Source organism: Ascaphus truei, chromosome 9 (genome assembly GCF_040206685.1).
Source record: "Ascaphus truei isolate aAscTru1 chromosome 9, aAscTru1.hap1, whole genome shotgun sequence".
In the NCBI taxonomy this organism is placed as follows: domain Eukaryota; kingdom Metazoa; phylum Chordata; class Amphibia; order Anura; family Ascaphidae; genus Ascaphus; species Ascaphus truei.
In genome coordinates, this window is record NC_134491.1 from 56,373,138 (window position 1) to 56,396,034 (window position 22,897).

The 22,897-nt window shown below is 41.4% G+C and overlaps 1 protein-coding gene across 11 annotated transcripts in view; it reads right to left on the bottom strand.

Annotated features, from left to right (window-relative positions):
- MARK3 (microtubule affinity regulating kinase 3) overlaps positions 1–22,897 on the bottom strand; it is a 49,973-nt gene that overhangs the window by 11,807 nt on the left and 15,269 nt on the right. For all 11 annotated transcript variants that reach the window (XR_012803938.1, XR_012803937.1, XM_075614997.1 and 8 more), the window contains exons 4-14: positions 16,550–16,598; positions 12,426–12,491; positions 10,818–10,888; positions 10,335–10,391; positions 9,306–9,542; positions 7,808–7,927; positions 6,870–6,969; positions 4,611–4,723; positions 2,934–3,087; positions 2,023–2,240; positions 179–282 (exon numbers count right to left, since the gene is read on the bottom strand). Coding sequence is in view for 9 of the 11 variants with exons in the window: in XM_075614997.1 (XP_075471112.1) it covers positions 179–282; positions 2,023–2,240; positions 2,934–3,087; positions 4,611–4,723; positions 6,870–6,969; positions 7,808–7,927; positions 9,306–9,542; positions 10,335–10,391; positions 10,818–10,888; positions 12,426–12,491; positions 16,550–16,598 (1,289 nt within the window). In the remaining 2 variants the exon portion in view is untranslated. The remainder of the gene's footprint in view (positions 1–178; positions 283–2,022; positions 2,241–2,933; positions 3,088–4,610; positions 4,724–6,869; positions 6,970–7,807; positions 7,928–9,305; positions 9,543–10,334; positions 10,392–10,817; positions 10,889–12,425; positions 12,492–16,549; positions 16,599–22,897) is intronic.

The following is a 22,897-nucleotide window of genomic DNA, read 5'->3' on the forward strand; positions in this document are numbered from 1 at the left end:
AGTGTCTCCGTAATAAGTGATTATATACATGTATTTGATCTGAAATTGCACGGGATTTCAGCACCCATACTGGTCCTGAGTGGGACCCGTGTGGAGCTGTCGTTAACACATCGCACGTGTAAGTGTTCAAGGTCACATCTTTCCTCAGCTGCGACTCCACTGAAAACCTATTCTGTACCTGTTCTCTTTTCCATTTTGAATGACTGAATGCCGGTCTGTTGTGGCTCTCTCGCTGCAAACATATGTATTTCGACGGGTCATTCCACTGGATGTAGAATTATTCTGCAAAAGAAAAGAAAGGATCCCCCACCAAGAGTGTTATTGCTTCAGCTCTGCCACGCATGAAAACACAATCACCTCTCCTATAGGATGTTATATTATAAAATGGTAAAAGAATCAACACTCGATCCTACCAAAAGTCTCTTCAGGCACATCTCCTGCGAGCTGAACTAGCTTGTGACCCATAACATTTACAGTTTACTAAAAAAAAAAGTTCAAGAAATGTTCTGTCTGCAAAACAGTTTAATCCTGTCTAAAGGTCATTCCCTCAGCCCAACAAGCTTATTCCCACAGTGAGAAGGGTGAAGACTTAGATTTTGGCAAGCAAAGTACTGTTTTGGGGACAAAAAAAACATTTCTAAAACTAACCTATTACACACATCTACTAGTAAGTTGATGCTTTCTCTACTGATGAGGACGTGTGTGTGTAAACTACGCTTGCGTGTCAAATTATTTACTATGTTTAAAGCAGCAACACTACTTTATTTTATTTTTTGACAATGTATAATTTTACATTCTTACCTAAACTGGCAATTGTTTGGTGCTACTGTAGTAAATCTGTAAAATTCCTGCTGGGGGGACTAACAATGGCTGCCTTTCAGTTTCAATCAATCCTACAGGTAGTGTAAAAGCAGCTACAGTATATCCTTATATTACGAAGGTAACATTATCTCGTTACAGTTTACAGCTCAAACTGCTGGAACATTGGCAACAAATGATCAATTAGGAAAGTGTTGCAAAGATCTTGCCCTGCTTGGGAGGTGGGCTAAAACCCGCTATAGAAATCAAAGGATGCTTTACACTCAAAAATGGCATTAAAAGTTAGGGGGGGAAACAAAAGCAATTAAAAAACAAAACAGTTACTTTAATACTTCAAAACAGATGAAAAAATAATAATAAAAAAACACAAGATTTCACGTTTTGCTGCTTTAAGCATGTTATGCATAGGCCCCTTTATGTAATTAAACACCCTTACACATTCTAGAGAAAAAAGTGAATGCTTCTTTAACATGGAAGCAAAATAAACAAGTACAGTGTCACTGCAGCAGGGCCTTTTCAGATCACTATCGGACTTGCCCACTAAACCTTTTGAACAAAATTGTTTTTATTTTTAATCTATGAGAAGAGGCTTGGCCTTTTATACGACTTGCACTGTAAGCGCACGAGATCTGTCACTAACTTGTCAACTAAGACCAGTTGCATCTGGTACTTTTTTACCCAGCATTGTCCCATCATTTAATGGGATTTGGCATTATGTATTTATGATGAAGCGGTGTGTGCATGACTGCTGCTATATGTAAAGGTTTACTCCCAATTTCCAGATGAATGAATGTTCACCACCAGGTTATCAACTTATTTTTCACCAAGGGAAAGTAAGGGATGACTTCACTGTCGCCTGCAACTTTATGTTGTTCTATTTAGCACAAAGTTGCACAACGTTTCGGGGAATACACTTTGTCAGGTGCACAAAATGGTAACCATTTTCTGCACTGGATAAGGGTATTCTCTGAAACTTTTTGCTAAATAAACCAAAAACATCTTTAAAATATGACTATACTGAAGTTTGAGTGTCACAGAAATTCTATTTGGGATATCCGACACGCATCAAATTTCGACACTGCAAATAGGATAGCAAAGATGCAGATGTTAACATTTAATCCATGAAATGAAATTCTGAGAAGAGGTGGTCTTCATTAAACACGAGAGCATCAAGTTATTAAAATGTTAATCATGTATACTTACACTGGGGACCACAGAACTCTTCTTACGATCTGGGATATCAGCCTTATTTGGGTTGTTAGCATTTCCAAGCATAGGGCTAGAAGGAGTCACCCCTCTTCCACCAACAGCCGTGCTGCTGGTCTTCCTGGACTGTGTCCCTTCCTCTTTGAGATCATTATCTGTAGTACTAGTCTGGCTTCGTTTTGGGTAAGCAGGCACTGGGGGGATAGCGGGACCAGCTAAGACGATAAATATAAATTCCAGTTAGTTTGATTTTTGGCAACTTTGCCCATTGAGAAGCATGTGTCCTACAGTAGCAGTGTCATTAGTCTACATTGTATGCCATGAAAGAGCATACTAAAACTGTACAATAGATTGTTGGCTTTCATTACCAAGTGTGTATTTTACATGGTAGTTATAATAAGGGCATTACCACGCATAAATATCTCAATGTGCGATGCGATACTTGACAAACTTCTCTCTTTCAATTAAAGACATTTAAACAAAAAGCATTATTCTGAACATCACTATTCTGGCAGGTGTGGAAAAACCTGATGAATGATCAACCACATACAAATTTATAACGCAATAAAGAACAATTCACAGTGGCATTCTACTCCAATAAGTAAATCCCCTTTACATCTGCTTTTTTATGGTACACACAAATTAGGTTTTGGAGCTAGGCCTTTAGATATATAGGATGTACTTTCTGGATACTCTTAATAAAATAATCTAGTAAGGGTGCGAATTAGATGCAACAGCAAGACTGGTACAACAGATTGTGTACGAATACCCTTAACATTTTGCTGGGTTTCCTTGGTTGCAAATGGAAACAAATTTCCTCCCAAAATAAAACCGTTACTCATTATTAGACACCCAGTGTTCAACGCAACTATTTAGAATGTTTTTTTTATATTCTCTCCCACACTCACCATGGTCACTGTACCGTCGCTGTTTTTGGCTGGAAGAGATGCTCCGTTGCACTTTGTGATGAGGGGATTGTCCAGTGCTATTGTTGAGATCACTGCTTGGTCTAACTTTAGCAAGTGAAAGATTGCTACTAGAGCTTGAGTCGCTTGCATCCAGCTGCACCAGGGACAGACAGAATTTAGTTTAAATGTCTAAGCTGCACAAAGAACTAATATGCACGGTCTGCCGAGACTGATAGCACTCTGAGAATTAACTCATTTCTTTCATGTTTTTCCACAGTAAAACATATCTTGACATGTAAGTAAAGTGGAGATGATCTACAGCATAAGACTTGGGCTGTGCTTATAGTGCCGGCAACGCGACATAGCGTCAAAACAAATGCATTGCCATCATCGCGTGCGCTTATACTAAGCGCGACGTGATGGCGCAACAGAGTGACGGCGCAACAGTCATCTCAATTTGATTTTTCCAGCGACTGTAGCCTGGCGGCACCGTCGCTATAAACATAGTTTAAAGGATCTTAATATGTACATCTTACAGGGTAGATGGTAGATGATCGAAACTTTCAAATTACTTACAAGAAGTTCAAGAAAGTACAGGAGGGAAGCATATTTCAGACACAGAAGTGCTAGAAGAGGGGTGGGCAACTCCAGTCCTCAAGGGCTACCACCAGGTCTTCATGATATCCTTGCTTCAGCACTGGTGGATCAATCAGTGGCTCAGTCAGAATGACCACTGCCTGTGCTGAAGCAGGGATATCCTGAAAGGACTCGAGTTTGCCAACCTGCAGTAAGGGAATCCAAACATTATTGGGATAAACATAATGCTATCCTAAATTCGAAGGAAAGCAAAGGATCAAAGTGCGTGGTGGTTTTACAGCAGATGTGAAAATGGGGCGACTAGGTGACCCAGGCGGGTCTTACCACCGTCACCTTCTATATTTCTATTACAAATTTGACGAATGCCGCTGAATATGTTTTACATAGGGGTTCTTGAGGATACAACTCAAAAAGTTACGAATCAGGGCCACAATACCAAGCAGATTCTGGACAATTCATATTAGTGATTCTTAAAGTCCATACATGTATTCCCCATCTCCAAAATCCCAACACGATTGGAGGTTTTCAGAGTATGCTGTTAAACCATAACGACAGGTCAGCAAGTCTATTAATATTCGTTTGCACCCAAGTGGGACTGCACTTAAAAGCATCTTTACATGGCAGTCAATTATCTACAACTTATGAATTCATACGGAGGTGAATATTTAAAATAGAACAAAGCTATCCTTTCCAATACCAGGAGTAGTGCTGCATCCCCATGCACTTTTATGAAGCTTAAATTTGGTTAAAAGTACAACCTTTGGTTAAAAGTACACAGATCACAGTTCAAAGGAGTCCCATGAAATGTTCCCAATTTATCACAACATTTTGCAAAAGTCACGTATTCTGGAAAGAAAACGGTCAGTTTGTTTCTTTCAGATATACACTCATCTTGTAAACAAATCTCTTGGTATAACAAAATACATGCCTTTCACCCCAATTTCACAAATTCATTTTACAATGTTTTAACCCCTTCACTGTGATATGGGAATGCGGCTGCAGAAAAATAAATAAATAAAAAAAATAAAAAAAGGTGAGCGAGTCTATGAAGGGGAACAAAAATGCTTTATTTCGTCCTACCTCTGATGATTTCCTCCCAAGCAGCAAATAGGTTGCTGTAATCTCATCATATTTCATCTTGCTAAGAGACTCCTGAATCTCTTCCCTTGAATATCCCATTCCTACCATTATGTCTGTAAGAGAAAACATTTTTTTTTATTTAGACATACTAATTTCAACTTTTTTCAGCACACGAGTTTGGACATTGAAATGTATTTATTTATAAAATGTTTCACCAGGAACTAATACATTGAGTTTCCTCTCGTTTTCAATTATGTCCTGGACATAGTTATGATGACAAATAAAACATTAAGTGAGCAGGGTTATACATTATATATAAATACATTGCATGCACAGTAAGAGATAATATATGTTATAGGTGTAACAGTTACAGACCAGATTAAAAAGACAGCCTTAGTTTTGAAAGACCTTAGATTGGTGGCGGCAGTGAGAGTCTCCAGTAGATTGTTCCAGTTGTGAGGTGCACGGGCTGTCTTAAAAACAGCATATAGTGAAGCAAAGGGAAACATGGGAAAAAAAATTCTAGAGTATATAACGTTGTTGTAGAGGTAAAAAAAAGTCAACTACATTCTTTGAGTACCAAGGAAAAGGCGATTAAATGTTCTGAGACGGGAACAATTCTGTATTTAAAAAGGAAGGTATTTTGAAATGACAAGTTCTGAAGATTAAGTGAAAAAACACAAAGAACAGCGCAAAAACGCAATAGTGAAGTAAATAATGACAAATTAGATTGGTGTAAAAATGGTGAGTATTAGACGTACATTTAGGCAAATAAAACAAAGCATGTCTGTGCAAACATCAGCACAATGTTACTGATGAAGCTTTCCCATAGCTTCGAAACGCGTTGGATAAGTATAGTAAGGTTTTGGCACCCCATCCTAGCCCCCTCATTGCATTTCTGAAGCCGTTTGTATTGCGGATCTGACTTTTGGGGATTTCCACTACACGAGGCACAACGCGTCACCCGTGACGTCACGGGAGTGCGCGAGCGCCGGCACAACACACCACGTGGACCGCGTGGTGCCCCGAGTGCACAGAGAGATTGCAGGCACTTCTGTGTGCAGGAGAAAGTGGACTTGTAATCCCCTACAGCGCAGTGTGTACCTGTGAGCCCAGCCTGATAAGACAGTCAGAGGAGGATTCAACAACAGCTCAAGGGCTGCAGCTGCCTTTCACGAGGGTGAGAGATACCACTAAAGACTCTCCAGAGACAGCTGCTGAACCAGAGGGCTACACCACCCAGAGGGGCTCCTGTGGTAACATTGTGCTGATGTTTGCACAGACATGCTTTGTTTTATTTGCCTAAATGTACGCCTAATACTCACCATTTTTACACCAATCTAATTTGTCATTATTTACTTCACTATTGCGTTTTTGCGCTGTTCTTTGTGTTTTTTCTCTTAGTGTTTGGAGTGCCGAGCCACTCCTAGAGTTTAGCAGCATACGCATCAATACTTGGTTTGGTATACTTTTAAATATTAGTATTACCCATTTGCACAATTAATATTAATTGCACTTTATCACAATTGTATGAATTTTGTTTAAGGTGGATTTTGGGTTGCGCACTTATTTTTGTTTATATCTGAAGATTAAGTGCCTGTGTTTTTCAATAGAAATATCAAGAAATGGCAAGTGCATTAAGTGCACTTTTGCCAAAAAAGGCACCTTTTAAGTTTTACCTCAACAACGACGAAATGAAGAATAAGCTTCAACATTATTATTACAATGAAAAAAATATATACAGGAATTAAATTCCGGGTTAACAAGGCCACAAAATAAATTGGAAGAGAGCAATTTGATACAAAAACGGATATATGGCTCAATACATACATCATTTTTTTTTTTTTTTAAAGCACACATGCAGAGAAGACACCCAAGGAGGTTTCATGTGCTGTACACTGTTAACCTTGTCCCTCTACCTCTCTAAACTGAACTCATTTCAAATAACTGCATAGGACATGGCTCTCCCTTTTTATCACTAGCAGGCGTCAAATGTCACAAAAGAATGTGTTTTTTTTTTTTGTTTTTTTTTAATTAGCTTTAAAAAAAAAAAAAAAAACATTTTTAAAAAGGGAACAAAATGTAGCCACTATTTTAGGACACAAGTACCATTACATTTAGCAGCCTTGTTAACACCGGCAGCTAAACGAGCACTCGTTTTGTTTTTAGCCGTCAACTCCACATCTGATATTTTGCAGTGGTGTCTTTTTATACCGCTTTGTAATGGATTATCTGCACGAACACCCCGTAATCAATTACCTATTCGTTTCTGGTCTGCGATATCAAGCTCCGGTTCGATAAATGGTTTCAGTTCCTCCTCTTCGTGACCTGCGTTGATCCATCGGTCCTTCATAATTTGCTTAAATGGAAACAAAGATATTAATGAAAAACACACAAATCTCGTAACTCGGAGGTTACCAACTCCAGTCCTCAAGACCCCCCAGCAGGTCAGATTTTTAGGATATCCCAGCTTCAGCACAGGTGGCTCAATCAGTGGCTCAGTTGTTGACAGCCACATGTGCTGAAGCAGGAATATCCTGAAAACCTGACCTGTTTGGGGGGGTCTTGAGGACTGCTTTAACTGCTAGAGGAGGGTGTTAAGCATTACTCTGCAACCAACGGGTTAAAAGCACAAATCAAGATTTCACATCTGAAAGGCTAATCCTGCTTTCATTAAAACAACCAAAACCTTTAGAGCTAAACAAAAAAACTAGCAGAAAACATCAAAACATTAGGTGTTTGGAGTGATTGTTAATTGCTTGTTAACATGTACAGTACATATTGTTTTTCTTGAATACATAGTATTATTTTGGCTGTATCATTTCATTCCAAGTAGAATCCTGGAGATCAGGCCACCGATTACTATTAGCATTCAGTAGGGAGAAGTAGAAAGACTTAAAATCAGGGGCCTTGTGCCATCTCATCCCATGCAATTTTTTTTATATTTGTTTCAAAAATCTAAGATGTATGCATCCAAATATATATATATATATATATATATATATATATATATATATATATATATATATATATATTTAATAAAAAGAATGATATAAAGTATAAAATGCATTGTATCAAAGCTATTATTTAATGACAGAGCCAAAGTGTATGACTTAACAGTTCCACTCCAGCATTCTTATTAATTATTTTTTACACAAAACCATTTTGATGGTCAGTAACAGTAACAGTGTGTGTACCTCTAGAGTGCCTCTTTTGGTTGGGTTTAGCACCAGGAAGCGCTTGAGAAGGTTTTCACAGTCTGTTGACATGTAGAAAGGAATCCGGTATTTCCCTCTTAGCACTCGTTCCCTTAGTTCCTAGGAAAGAGCAGAACATACATTGATAAGATGATAAAAATGCATAGGTTTCTGCCATTAGATCAACAGTGGTCCCTGCCCTGTGTCATGATGTTAGGCAACCTGTGTGATGTAGAAAACGGAAGAGGTGCCTTCATTGTTTCCGCTCATGCTTTTGATGTGCCCCTTACCTGTGCCAGAGAAGAATTAAGTCCCATTCATTTTAATAAAGCTGATCTCATGTCCGGCACTGGGAAGTTGCTTCACTGCATATTATATAAGGGACTAGAAAGCAATGCGAGTCACACAGAGGTTGAGAAAAAAATCAAAAAGAAATGAAACGCCAAATGTCAGATCACCCACAAAGAGAGCCTCGACTTAAAGGAGCGTTCATTCCAGCTTGCCATTTGTTTCTTGTTTTAATAAATGCAGTAGTCCTATACTTTTAAGGCAATGTAATTATCTAAGCTGCCAAATCGATCAGTTCTCTGGTGATCGATCGGCAGAGACGCCGTTTCCCTGGGCACCCACCATGGCCACCAATTTCAAAAGAGAAAAAAATGCAGTGCTTTTGTAAATGGTTGCCATAGCAACTCAAGGAATCTTACTACATTAAGTAAGAACAGAGGGGGAGGGAAAACCTGATGAAGGACCCTGAGAGATTGGAAAGCTTGTAACATATCAACTACTTGTTGGTCCAATAAAAGGTATCATACCCCTCCTCTCTCTCCCTCCTTTGTCACTACATGGAAGAAAAGACCCACCCTTCTTTGCTTACTACATTGAAATGCATTAAAGAGCATAGTGAAAAAAATGTAAATAAAAATATGCAGTAAGGTTTATCCAATACTACAGTTGATTTATAATTTAAAAAAATAAAATATTCTGTGTCAATACACACCACACACCCAATATTTAATGGTTACCCAACACAAACGAAGCTGTCTGACAGTTACCGCACGCAGAACACCTCCATTATAATAAAACAATATTCCAGATGCACACTCATGTTTTAATAAACGGGTTCGCATATAAAACTGTTTAATTAAGTGTTATTTTTTAGAACTAAGCAAAAATAAGGTTGACGGCCACTATTCTATATCAGTGCTTTTCAACTGTAACTTTGGGGACTCAATTAAAAATAGGAAAGACCAGGTTTTGGGGATAACTAAGCAAAATTATATTCATGATATAGGTGCATTCTACTATTTGCTAAATTGTTAGCAATTCCGAACGTCTGGGATGCCTGTGGACTTAAAACCACTATTCTATATAAAAAACGTCCCATTCACAGGCAAGCAAAGTGTATATACATAAATATCACAGCCAAACCGATACGTAGCACATTTATGCTGCAGGGAACCTTATAATGTCCCTCTAATGAAATAGGAAAACATACCTTTAAGTTTTGTCCATCAAAGGGTAAAGATCCACTCACTAGAGTGTAAAGAATGACACCTAAGCTCCATACATCTACTTCCGGGCCGTCATATTTCTTTCCTTGGAACAGTTCTGGAGCAGCGTACGGTGGGCTCCCGCAGAACGTGTCCAGTTTGTTGCCAACAGTAAACTCATTGCTAAAGCCAAAGTCTGCTATTTTAATATTCATATCTGCATCCAGCAGAAGGTTTTCTGCCTGTGGGGGGGGAAAATAAAAATTAAAGGGTTTGGACATTCTGCAAGGACACTATGATCAAAAATGTTATCCAACTAATGAACAGGGTTTCTAATTTAATTACAAAACGTAACTATGGTATGCATCACAATATTCAGAAACCTGTGCTGTCAAACTATGCTCTAACCCAAATAAAATCATACTGCAGGATATTTCTCAATGTGCCTAATTGTTTCCAATATTAGGGCTTTTCTAGTACATCTAGATCAGGTGTACTAAACTCCTGTCCTCAAGAGCTACGAACAGGTCAGGTTTTCAAAGACTGAGCCACCTGTGCTGAAGCTGGGATATCCTTTAAACCTGGCCTGTTGGTGGCCCTTGAGGACTGGGAGTTAAGCACCCCTGGTTTAGAAAGCAGATGAAAAGCAGGTCACTTATGTAGAACACTGAATCACTGCAAAGAGGGTCTCCGAGAGCCCAGGTAGAGCAGTGTAGCTGAACCTCAAGGGCCACCAACAGGTCAGGTTTTCAGGAAATCCCAATTTCAGCACAGGTGGTTCAGGCTTCGACTAAGCCACTGATTGAGCCGCCTGTGCTGAAGCAGGGATATCCTGAAAACCTGACCTGGAGATGGCCACCCCATATCTATTCTTAAAACCGTTGCAAACTTTTAGATTTTATAATTCAATGTAAACAACCATGAGCAGGATTTTAAAAAAATACTGTACAATGCATTGATATATTCCTTTTAATGAAGCTGCCAAGCAGAAAATCAGATGCTCAAACCAAGAAACGCATCTTTATTTTACTTACCTTGAGGTCTCTATGGACAATCTGTTTTTGATGACAATATTGCACTGCAGATACTATCTGGAGGGGGAAGACAGTTTTTTTTGTTTTTAAAGAGACAAATTAAACCGGCCAACAAAACGTTTCTCAAATACGCATTTTCCCAATTCTAAATCGAAGAAAGCTTTACATATCCATGCGATTCAGGATCAAGTTTCTTGTAATCTAACAAGACACAACAGAAGAAGCTTTAGTCTATGAAGCCCTGAAGTCTGACACCTATCCACATAGCAATCTAAAGAAAGCTAATGAAATAATCATACTGCGTTATTTGTCCTGTGCACATCTTAATGCTAAAATGTCTGCGTATGGGCAAATTACTATATGTATACACATGGGAATACATTTAAAAAAAAAAAAAAGATATATATTTCCATCAGATAAACTGAAGCACCGCCACGACAGAACTTGTAACATGGGTGAAGTCTCATTCGTATTATTACACACCTGTCGAAATTTTGCCCTCGCTTCCTTTTCCTTCATTCTTCCATGTGCAACCAAATAGTCAAATACTTCACCTGGGAAGGAAACATTGGATGAAATATTTTTTTTTGGATGAGAGTACCAGTGGAAGGGGCCATGTAGTGAATCTTATAATTACTCAAATGAACAATGTGCGTGAACACAAAATGCTGCAAACACACATATGGCCAAATCTCACAATACAACGTATTAGCTGAAATAGTCTTATAATAGCCATGTTGCATCATACAGCTTTAATGCAGAAATGTTCTCTTCACATCCTAACTATTTTCATGGAACAAACTAAGGAATACATGGAGTTTTGAGTAAACACATTGCACATTAACATGGCAATTAAAAATACTATTTCTATTGTATAATTAAAAGAGAAAAAATAATAAACAGCCAAATACTAACCGTCTAAACCAGGGATGGGCAACTCCAGTCCTCAAGGGCCACCAACAGGTCAGGTTCTCAGGATATCCCTGCTTCAACACAGGTAGTTCAATCAGTGGCTCAGGCTTCGACTGAGCCACCTGTGCTGAAGCAGGGATATCCTGAAAACCTGATGTGTGTGGCCCTTGAGGACTGAGTTGTCCCACCCCTGCTCTAAATGCACCTTGTTAAACTGTGGAGCCTAAAATGTTGCATATTGCTGTTGGGAGTTCTCTCTGGAATCACAAAGTCAAGTTGTTGCTAGATAGGTTTAGCGTGGATTTATTTTGATTGTTCTTGCTATGACGAGCAATGGATTAACTGCCAAATTGGTACATTAAAAAAAAACAAAAACAATTTTTTCCCCCCTATAATCAAGATACATAAAAATGTAAAATGACTGTGACAAATGCATTATATGTATTTGAAGGGATCCCTAAACAAATTCATGCAGGGGATTGTTACTACAGCGCTCAAATGCCATGCCACAAACAGATCACAAGCAAATCACACTGCAAAGGGTGGATCTGGGATGTTGAGGAGCTCAGAATGCGGACACTGAAAGGTGCAGCCGCATTTACTTCCCAGGGGAACTAAAGGCAATGACCATTTCCCTTGGTTTTTAGTTACAAGAGCAATTCCGAAGTGGTAAGGTTTCTCAGTGACATTTAATTACCAAACAAAACAGGAAAACCTACAAATGTGCGGAATATAAACTGATAAATACAGAACCGTGGTACAAATAGCACAGGCATAAATTAAAGGTAGCTCGGGTAGCTGTTCCGGCTGGTAGCAGGTGTCACATTATGACATCGGGTTCGGTTCATATTGGCCAGCGTGACACAGGAGCTTTAAACTTTAAGCCCCAGTTAGCTCAGCCCCAGCGGCTACCGGCATCCCCTAGGGAGGTATCTCCAGAAGCAGGGGGTCCCCATGGCTTAAATGAATAAGGTACAGCTCCGGAGACCCACTGCTTCAATCCGGTGTATGTATATACATATACACATGCATGGATTGCTCTTTTAAGAAAATCATTAGTTCAATGTGACAAACCATCGCTGCAAAATTACAAATGATTGCAAATACCAAAAAGCATATGAAAAACAATGTACAGTACATGCAAAGAGAATTTCTCTCAAAATAAAATACCCCACTTACCTCCACTTGCATATTCCATTACCAAGTAGAGTGTTTTTTCTGTTTCAATTACTTCAAATAATTTAACTGCAGGGGAAAAATATATTGACTAAGTAAATTTATTAAACAGAAAGGCAAAATAATATACAAGCTGTAAAGTGGTCTATTGTTCCGGAAGAGGAATTACTTCATACAGAACTAAAAGTGGAGCAACATGCGTTGAAATTTACCAGCTTCTGAGTTCATACAGGAGTTGGAAAAATGTGACTGAAGCTATAGCATGTTTTTTACATAGAAGTTATAATTTGTTCCATTATCCTATTCAGATCATTTATGATGCGTAAAAAAAACACTTGGTAAAAAAAAGTGTTGATATAGAGGACAAACCCAAAAGCATGTTTGTCTTCAGCAACACATAGTACCAGGCATCAAGCACCCCCCTCCCCCCCCAACAGGTCAGGTTTTCAGGATATCCCAGCTTCAGCACAGGTGGTTCAATCAGAGGCTCAGATTGAGCCACCTGTGCTGAAGCTGGGATATCCTGAAAACATGCCCTGTTGGGGGACGTTAGGGGCATGACGACTGGAGTTGAGCACCCTTGGCCTAAAGCATCAGAGGTTTTAACAAAAGTAAGGGAAATTATGACTAAGGGATTTCAATAATCCCCTGTGCTGCCGGAATGAGATTTCCAGGAAGCATTGTGTTTGCCCATCCAAGGTCATTTGTGAATAGGAAATCCAATGCACTAGTATTTATAAATAGCTGCTGTGATTTTTTTTTTACTATCAGGAGAACAGAATTGTGTGAGACTCACAGAATATTCTTTTGGAAGGAGCGGCACCTCTGAAGGGCAGTATTGTAACATCACTATTCTTTCCCTTCTTATTGTTCCAACCAATTTAATCCAAATTTACTTTGTCACGTAAAGATACGCTTTTCCTATAAATTACTTTGTAGGAATAAATCTTTGTATGTGCACACAGAAGAGCATTACATGTACAGCTCAACCCCGTTATAACGCGATATGTTACAACGCGAATCCGCTTATAACGCGATGCAAGCATGGCGCCCAATTTTCGTCTTTATGAATACTTGACAACCCGATTATTGGTATCTTAAATACTTTATTGTACAATGCATACAGTTCTACATTATTTTTAACGCGATCCGCTTATAACGCGATGTGATTCTTTGGACCCCAAGCACAGTGTTATAAGAGGTTGACCTGTATAATGTACAGAGCTAGTCATACACTTTATATATGTTTTAATATGGGGGCGTAAAAAAAAAAAAAAAAAAAAAAAAAAAATATATATATATATATTTTTTTTGTAGAATTAAAGCGCAAAGCTAATATTGATATATTGTACATGTACGTGACAAAATTACAGGTCGTTCTCTGCTTTGCATAGCTACGTAATTAAACAAAAACATGGATGTTTAACCAATATAGATTAAGTGCTCAAAGTGCCGTCCCCAGCAGCATTGTGTCGTGCCAGTTCTCGGTGGTTGATTTATTTTTGTTTCCGTTTCTTCTACCTAGATTTCTAATACGCTTAATAAAATGACCGTATTACAAGGCTTTATAACACATTTGGTTCACCGGCACCCCTGAAAGTTAAGTGAAATCCTCACCTATTGCAGCTATTTACTAGTCATATCATCTCACCGTTACCTGAAGGTTAATATGTCCAAAACAGAATTGGTATTCTTTCCCCTTCCACCGCTAGACTAACTCTCCGTCACTGTAAAAACACCACAATCTCAAAGCCTCAAGCCTGCTGTCTAGGGGTCATTTTGGTCCCTCAAGTCCTGCAGTCTCCTCCTCAGAAAGATCACAAAGATATGCCCTTTTCGCACTCATGATGCATCAAAAATCTTTATCTGTTCAATGTCCCGCCTCAATTGCAGAAACCTTCTCTTAGTCGACATTCCCCCTGCCCGCCTATTCCGACTCCAATCCATCCAAAAGGCTGTTGCCAGACTAATTTCCTCACTCACCGCTCCACATCTACCGCTCCACATCTACCGCTCCACATCTACCGCTCCACAACGCATATCCCTACACTCGCTTCCCATAGCCTCTAGAATTACATTTAAAACCCTAATAATAACATGCAACGGTCTCAACAACACTGCCCCCCTTACATCTCAACCACCATCCCCAAAAACATACTTAAACACCCCTTACATTCTGCCCACGACATCCGCCTTTACTCCCAGCAGCAAGATTTCTCCCGTGCTGTACCCCTTCTCTCTGAAATTAGCTACCACGTAACCATCAGACTCTCTCTCTCTCTCCCCCCCCCCCCCCCCCAGCTTTCAGATGTTTAAAAAAAGTGCCTGAAAACTCCCCTTTTCAGGGAACCCTACTCGCCATACTTTTAACATCCAACTCTCCTCCCACTCCATAGGGACCAGCTTTGTGGCTGGACTAATCTCCATCCTATGTAACATCCCTTCCTCAAAACCTTAAAGGATTCAGCCGTCAGACTGGGCCATACACCATCCTGAGCAACACCCTATCTTACAATCAACAGCCACCTTACTTTGTTTCAACCTTGTCCCTCATTCCCTGTAGGTAGTACGCTCTCACGAGCAGGGCCCTCATTACCATTGTATCTGTTTGTGCGTGTTTGTCATCATTTGTACGCAACGGTTTATGTAATATACACAACTCTGTACCACATTGTACCCCGCTGCGGAATATGTTGGCACTCTCCAAATAGACGATATCATCATGACTGGACCGTGGTGCTAAATGGGGTAACATAATGCAGAGGATCGTGCTACTGGCCCGTTCCACACTGAAGTAATTGAAGCAATGGTTCGCAGCCAGAACTGCATGGACACTCACTAATCCAGGATTGCTCTGCAATACTGTAAAAGTCAGCGATGGCCAACTCCAGTCCTCAAGAGCCACCAAGAGGTCATAATGACCAAGCCACTTGTGCTGAAGCAGGGATATCCTGAAAACCTGACCTGTTGGTGGCCCTTGATGAGTGGAGTTGGCCACTACTGCATTAGGGTGTCGTCCAGTGTGAAATGCCTTCAACACCGGAGATCCCATACGTCCCAAGATGCTTACCAGGGATGTCCGGCGTAGTTACAGTGTTAAAGCTCCATTCAGGAAATCAATGTAGCTTCCGAATGTTGCAGGTCCAACAGGCCAATAGGAGGCAGCAAGATCATCCATTGCAGCTTCCTAATGGACCTCCATTTAACTACACCAATAAGTAACTCGGAAACAGGGAGTCCGCATACCTAAAATAGCGCAGTATAGCTCCAGAGGCCTCCACCTGCTCAAATTCTGTAAAATAGGTCACTGGAGGGAGTGACACTTTAAACCAAAGCTTTTCTGTCCCTCTCCAAGAGAGGATTGATGCTAAAGAGCAATTGTACCAAATTCAAGTTAAGCAGACGCCATGATTCTAGGCCAGTGGGGGGCAACATGATGTACTTAAAGGGCCTTCCATGCACATAATCCACATATATGATGCCCAGACAGAAGGGATGTTGCAGCTGGGGGAAGGAGCTTCTCTCTGGTCAGCTACCTAATGCTGGCACTCTGGTGAATATTATCCCGCTGGTATTACACAGGGAAGGAGCAGGGCAGTATTTCAGTGCACGGTCATTAAGCAGCAGAGGGAGTAGGGAGAACCTATAATCCATGCTAAGAAACAGCTCTGCTCTGATCTGGGAGGAGCAGCAGCAGAGGTCCTGTGCTCTGTCCTGCTGCTCCCTCCGGCTGAACACTGACTTCTGTTGCTGCCACCGCCACCAGGACCTCTGCTGCGGCTCCCAGATGTTTTCACGGTCTTCCTCACCTTCCGTCACTGGCTACAGGCAAATAATTAAGTATTTTCATTTACCGTGACATTACCCAGCACCGGTTCCTACCCGGTACCGGGCCCAGCCCCCTGCTGCCGGGCCCGGGTAATGTCCGGGTAGCTGAAAAAGCACCGGTAAGCCGGGTACAGGGTAATTTCCGGGTACTCGGTACATCACTAATTAGGAGTTAATGGTTTGATAAGATAGATTTAAAAAAAAATAAAAAAACACAGGGGGGGGAAAAAAAGTCAGATCTCATTTTACTGACGACAATTCTGTGATACATATGGCACATTGTAAACAGTGTATTTTACCTATATTCGGATGATTTAAAATCTTCATTATTCTTACTTCCCTGAAAAGCTGAAACAAATTAAAGAAATGTATATTAAAGAATGAGAATTTACCAAAAGGACGATACACATTTATCAGTGAAGTATTAAAACATTATATTCCTGAAAAAAATGCTTCATTCATTTATGGCTCATTTATGGCTGTCAAACACAAGACTTGTTTAAAGCCCATAAACAGGTCTAATATGAATGCTAGAAAGAAAGCATACTGTGTACACCATGGGGGGCCAATAATGCCAGTCCGCAAGGCCCACCAACAGGCCAGGTTTTCAGGATATCCCTGCTTCAGCACAGGTGGCGCAGTCTTTGACTGAGCCACTAATTAAAACAACTGTGCTGAAGCAGGGATATCCTCAAAACCCGACCTGTTGGTGGCCCTCGAGCGCTGAAGTTGGCCACTCCCTGGTCTACTGTACTTGTGGAATACATATTAGAAAAAGTCACTGCTCATTAGTAAACATTCTGTCTGACTAATATTCATATAAAACCTTTATCGTTTAAGCAGTAGAGAGAACATTTAACTGACCCACTCATTAGCCACACCATAGGAACATAATAACCGGATTTAGGGCGACATATCGGCAGTAATGACCGGAATTGGCATTTTAGGCTTCTCAACTCACATGAAAACTATATCTGCAATATATTTATGATAAGACCAGTAATAATGGGAGTTTAAGGGAGTAGCTCCCCCTACTCTTAAGACGCCATTATCTATTTTTTTTTTATTTTTTAACTCCGTGGGAAATAGAGACGTTTACCATGAAGGAAAAACCCCCACAGCTCTATTCCATAGCTATATTTCCACCTTGAAAAAAAAGGTCCCTGTTAGACCTCAGGAATCCGCCTCTCCCTAGACCAATTTGTATGTTAATCCCCTTAATATCCCTGCTGTACTTTTACCTAGCACAGCTCTTTTCCAACACCCCATCCTTCCACTCCACGTCCCTTTTTATGGGGAAGTCCCACGCAGCAGGCAAAACAATATTTTGAAAACAACTCAGGCTCCCTTATATTTACTTACTAGCTGAGAGACCCGGCGTTGCCCGGGCGTGGAAGGGCAGGGGGCATGGAGTGGAAGGGGGGGTGGGGCAAAGGGCAGGGAGGGGGGGCAAAGGGTAGGGGCAAAGGGCAGGGAGGGGGGGGCAAAGGGCAGGGAGGGGGCAAAGGGCAGGGGGGGCAAAGGGCAGGGAGGGGGGCATAGGGCAGGGAGGGAGCAAAGGGCAGGGAGGGGGTCTCAATCCCCCCCCCACACACACAATCCCCCCCCACACACACACACAATCCCCCCCACACACAATTCCCCCCCCCCCCACACACACACACACACACACAATCCCCCCCCCCACACACACACAATCCCCCCCCCCCACACACACACACAATCCCCCACACACAATCCCCCCCCCCACACACACACACAATCCCTCCCCCCCCCACACACAAAAACACACACACACAATCCCACAATCCCCCACACACACAATCCCCCCCCCCCACACACACACACACTCCCCCCCCCCACACCACACACACTTCCCCCACACACACACACTTCCCCCACACCTCCCACACTCAATCCCCCCACCCCACACACACACACACACTCAATCCCCCCACACACACTCAATCACTCCCCCCCCCACCACCACCACCAACACACACACTTAATCAGTCCACAATTTCACCTGGGGGGGCGACATGCTCCGATCCCCAACCCCCCATGCTGCTGAAAACGGGAAGCAGACAGGAAGAGGAGGGCTTGTCTGTGTGCAGAGAGAAGCCCCGCCCCCTCTGCAAGCACAGACATAGAAGCAGCAGCACGGAGCTTCTGGCCCCGCCCCCTCTGCAAGACATAGACATAGAAGCAGCAGCACGGAGCGCCCGTGCACAGCTCTGGCCGCCCCCAGGTTTCCCTGCAAGCTGCTCGCACCCCCCCTACATAATCGTGCGCCCCCCACAGTTTGCGCACCGCTGTAATAACCCCCCCCCTACCTAGTGTGTGTGTGTGTTTTGGCCCGTCACTCCGCCTCAGGCCAATGAGAGGTGTGCGGGGGCGGGCGGCCCAAGGGACCAATGAGATTTCCCCTAGGGACACCGGACATCCAGATAGGCATACAGTGCTTTCACTAATATAGTATAAGATTTACTGCCCATGTCAAAAATATAGTTACGTTTCTATTTTCTTTGGTTCCCATGTAATTCTAATCATATCTGGTCATTTGTTTTTCTCACTTTTATCTCTTTAGCCAAGTACAGCAGCAGAATGAACAGAAAGAACAAACCGCAATTAATTGACAGCAGTTTCCAAACAGGGTTATCACAAAAGAGATTAGGTAAAGATCATAAAAAACAATCCAAAGCATTTTGCCATTATGGTGACAGTACTAGAATAATTTATGTATTTATAATCTAATTAAAAATAAATAAATGTGCCAGCCACATACATTTCGTCACCCCTTAAACATGCCATGATCATTAGCTCACTTTGGCTGTTAGGAGCAACTGTCCCTATAAAAGAAAGGAGGAAGTGTCTCAACTGCTCTGACATACCCACTTTATTTAATTCACTTCCCCCTTCAAACCTTATCCCTTCTACCAACTTCCCTAAAAACATAACCAAACCTTCAGCTTCAGTGTGATCTGACAACTATTTCTCTGCTCTCAAGCCTATGCATGTTCTCCAAGACAATGAGGACTTGCCATGGGAGGACTTGCTACAGCAGAGTGGTCACGTGTACAATACATTCATGCATCATTGATTCAACTGCCAAGCACTCATTCTTTACAACAGAGGGTTTCAAACTGTGAGGACATGGCCCAGTTGGGGAAGAGTAGGGGGGGAGGCGAGAGAAAGAGGTGGTCGAAAGAGAACGCAATTCTTGGGTCAGACTGGTCCACCAAGTATCATGAAAAAGGCCAGGTGAGCCCCCTTCACCTCTCCGTGCAGTGGGCAGAGACCATGTGTTGGTGCTTCTCGGCGCTCCCTTTATCAGCTTATTAATGACAGTGCGTTGATTAATACGGTCCCGCTCCTCTCCTGTACTAATCACTAGAGTAAGAGGTGTAGGTGGGAAAAGCCATCACGCACCGCTGCAATGTCTCCTGTGCACCGGGAGAGAGAGGTAAAGCCTCACACCTCCCCTCCCACCTTCCCCCACAATGTCCCCCTGCCCCCTCTTTCTCCCCAATGTGTACAAGTAAAGCCAGAAAATGAATAAAGGGAGCACAGCTCAAAGTATGAAAACCACTTCTCTATAATAAGGTTTCAGTGGTACTAATGCTTCTGAAACTACACTTATCCCTCCAAAAAAGCCTACCGTCGATCTTTCATTTCAGTCACCACTTCCTTTAATTAATCTGCACCTGTCCACTGTGCAAGATACTTTTTCATCAACCCATTGTTCACTCTCAATATCTGTGATCAAAAATGTTCCCGATTTTCTTCCAACCTCTCAGACCATTTAGTGTCTCACAGATACCTCATGCTCGGTTGCATTTTGGTGTGCCTCCGTGTTTTGTTCTTAGACCATCCATTTATATGCTCTTGGATGACCAGTTTCAACCACCTAGGTTTAAGCAAGTATGAACTCCATGCATATGGCACAAACATACCAGTACACCCAAGCCTTTCACCTATAGTCTGTCACATAGAGCTTTATAAATGTCCAAGTCCCATTCCCACTTTGTACATAGCAATCGATAGCATTGCTATAAATCCAGTTCCTTACGTGCAGTTGGTACACCCAGCTCATTGGCATACCTGGAAAATACTGAAAGTTCAAATGTAATATTAAGAGGAACCACACTTTCTTCTGTCACTACAGCTAAAACTAATGGATGCACCATCTGCTTTTTTTTGACCAATGTAACATTGTATAAACAGGCATCAGTGCCTCTCACCTCCCTCCCCTCTTCCCCCTCCACCCCCATGTAATAAAAATGAGGTTGCTAGAATAGAAATGTCTTAAAATCTAGATCAGTTTGCGTTTCCTATTCTCTGCTGGCATCTATGAGGCATTAACTCCAGATTTTCCATGCAGGGTGAAGTGGAAATACATTGCAGAGCACATACTGAAAGGAACAGATTTATCGGTGGCTAACAGGAAATGCATTAACATTGGTGACAGAAAAGAAACAAGTAATACAAGGTATGCATCTTACATGCATTTTAAAAAGGACACGTGGCATCATTCCAGTTATGAAAGAACTGGCTTTTCAGAGGGTTATTCATGGTATACATTTATAATTACGTTATAATCTTTATTAACCGTCAACTAATTAATGTAATATTTACTTTAGTGATGGGTTCCTAGATTTCTACTCCACCCATGCCCAGCAGGAAAACTATGGTGTCAATGAGAAACTGAGCTGGAATCTTTCAGAGGAAATCTGACTCAATTACCTTCATAAACATGTAAATAAAATCAGAGGAACTGTGGGGAATAGGGACTTAATTCCCTGCATGTCAATAAAGCTTCCTTATTGACAAGTAATCTCATTTATATCTATAAAGACTATTGGTTAAGCAAGAACATAGAGCACGAGTGATCTTCCCAGCGCCAATCATCAAGTCGCCACAAAAGAGCATGGTGAACCATGCACAGACCATCTACATCTACAACTAGATCTTCTACTACCGCTATATTTACCGTTTTTCTCATGTGAAACAAACACCAACTATGCCAACACATACAGAGTTTACCATTTTAGAAGCAACCCACAAAGAATGAATTCAATTTGATTAGATCAGAGAAAAATTATAACAAAAAAAATAAATAAGTGTTAGGCGTTAGCTTTATATTTTATTATAGCACTTAGAATTAATGTTTAGACTCTTGTGATGGTGTTTAAACTAAAGCATCAATCCTGCTTTCCTTTTATTTTAACTTTATTTTAGAGTCATAGGATTGAAGCAGAGGGTCTCCGGAGCCAAACTGCGTTAATTTCAGCTCTGGGGACCCCATTTCCGAGATACTTACCACCCTAGGGTGTGCCGGTATCGCTGCGCAGGCAGCCGCTCCAACGTGACTTGGCGGAGCTATCAAAATGGCAGCGTTTAAACATCCTGTGGGCCAATAGGAAGCCGTGGCGTCATTCCTTGTGGCCTCCTATTGGCCCACGTGACCGGGACATTTAAACCAGCAGAGACATAAGGGCACCCCCTATGGAGGTAAGCATCTCGGGAAGCAGGGGGTCCCTGCAGTTGAAATTAACGCAGGTCAGCTCCAGAGACCCCTTGCTTGAAAACTACAACAAAAAAGTAAAGCAGGGATACCGCATTAAACCTAGCGGACATAGCTTTTGTGCCGTGGCAGCACAGAGTGACCCAACCCTACTTATAAGTACACACACCCCCGGTCTAAAAGCATAATAAGCCATTCTTCTTTCAAGACTGATTTGAAACGTTAAGGAACCAATCAAAAGCTTACACCCATGATACCATATAGTAACTCCCTAGAATAAAAAGAGAAATCTTTGTGATATGTTTCATAATTTTCTGAGCCATTACCATGACTGCCTATCCCATAAAGATTATGCTTAATCCTCACACAGTGATCTAGTCTGTGCTGAGGGATGGCTTCAGTATGCCATACAAGGCATACATTTGCCAGTGAATCATCCACATCCTGCCCACACTGGTAGTTATGACAACAGCTTGTGTTTCCCCACTTGTGCTTAAGAACATGATTGTTCGTCAATGGAAACAGCCCAGTATGTTCCTATTCATCCACACATGCATGGTGCAGCATTGAAAACAAATTAATTAATCAAGTAGTCTAACTTCACATTTTTAAATGTATTTTATTTTTCCAAGTTCATTCATAAAGTTTGCTGGAAGTTGTAGTTGATGACAATACATTGCAAAGAAAAAGCAGATGCACAAACTTTAAGATGGAAATAGCTGGTATTGGCCAGGAAAGTATTTGCATGCATTATTGCTACTAATTTATGGTCATGTCCAGTTTAACTAAAACATGAAAGCCTCCTACTTTATTTATTCATCTCTTCTGGAGCTGGACTGTGCCATTTTCTATTTTTAGATTCAGCAACATCCAGTTCCCGACATACTGACCATTTAGTTGCCGGTTCGGGATATGGGTAAATCACAACGGTCGCATGAACCCAATGGTTAATAGGACAGTGCAACTATTCTCCATTTTCAAACATGGTATCTGCCATGATCCAATAGGAAGTAGATCGGCAACTGAAATGGCAAGTACCTTAAAATACGGTTTATCCCCAGAGGACCATCCAGGTCAAACGACGAAAAATGATAGATCTCCAAACCAGATTTAACCGAGTTCT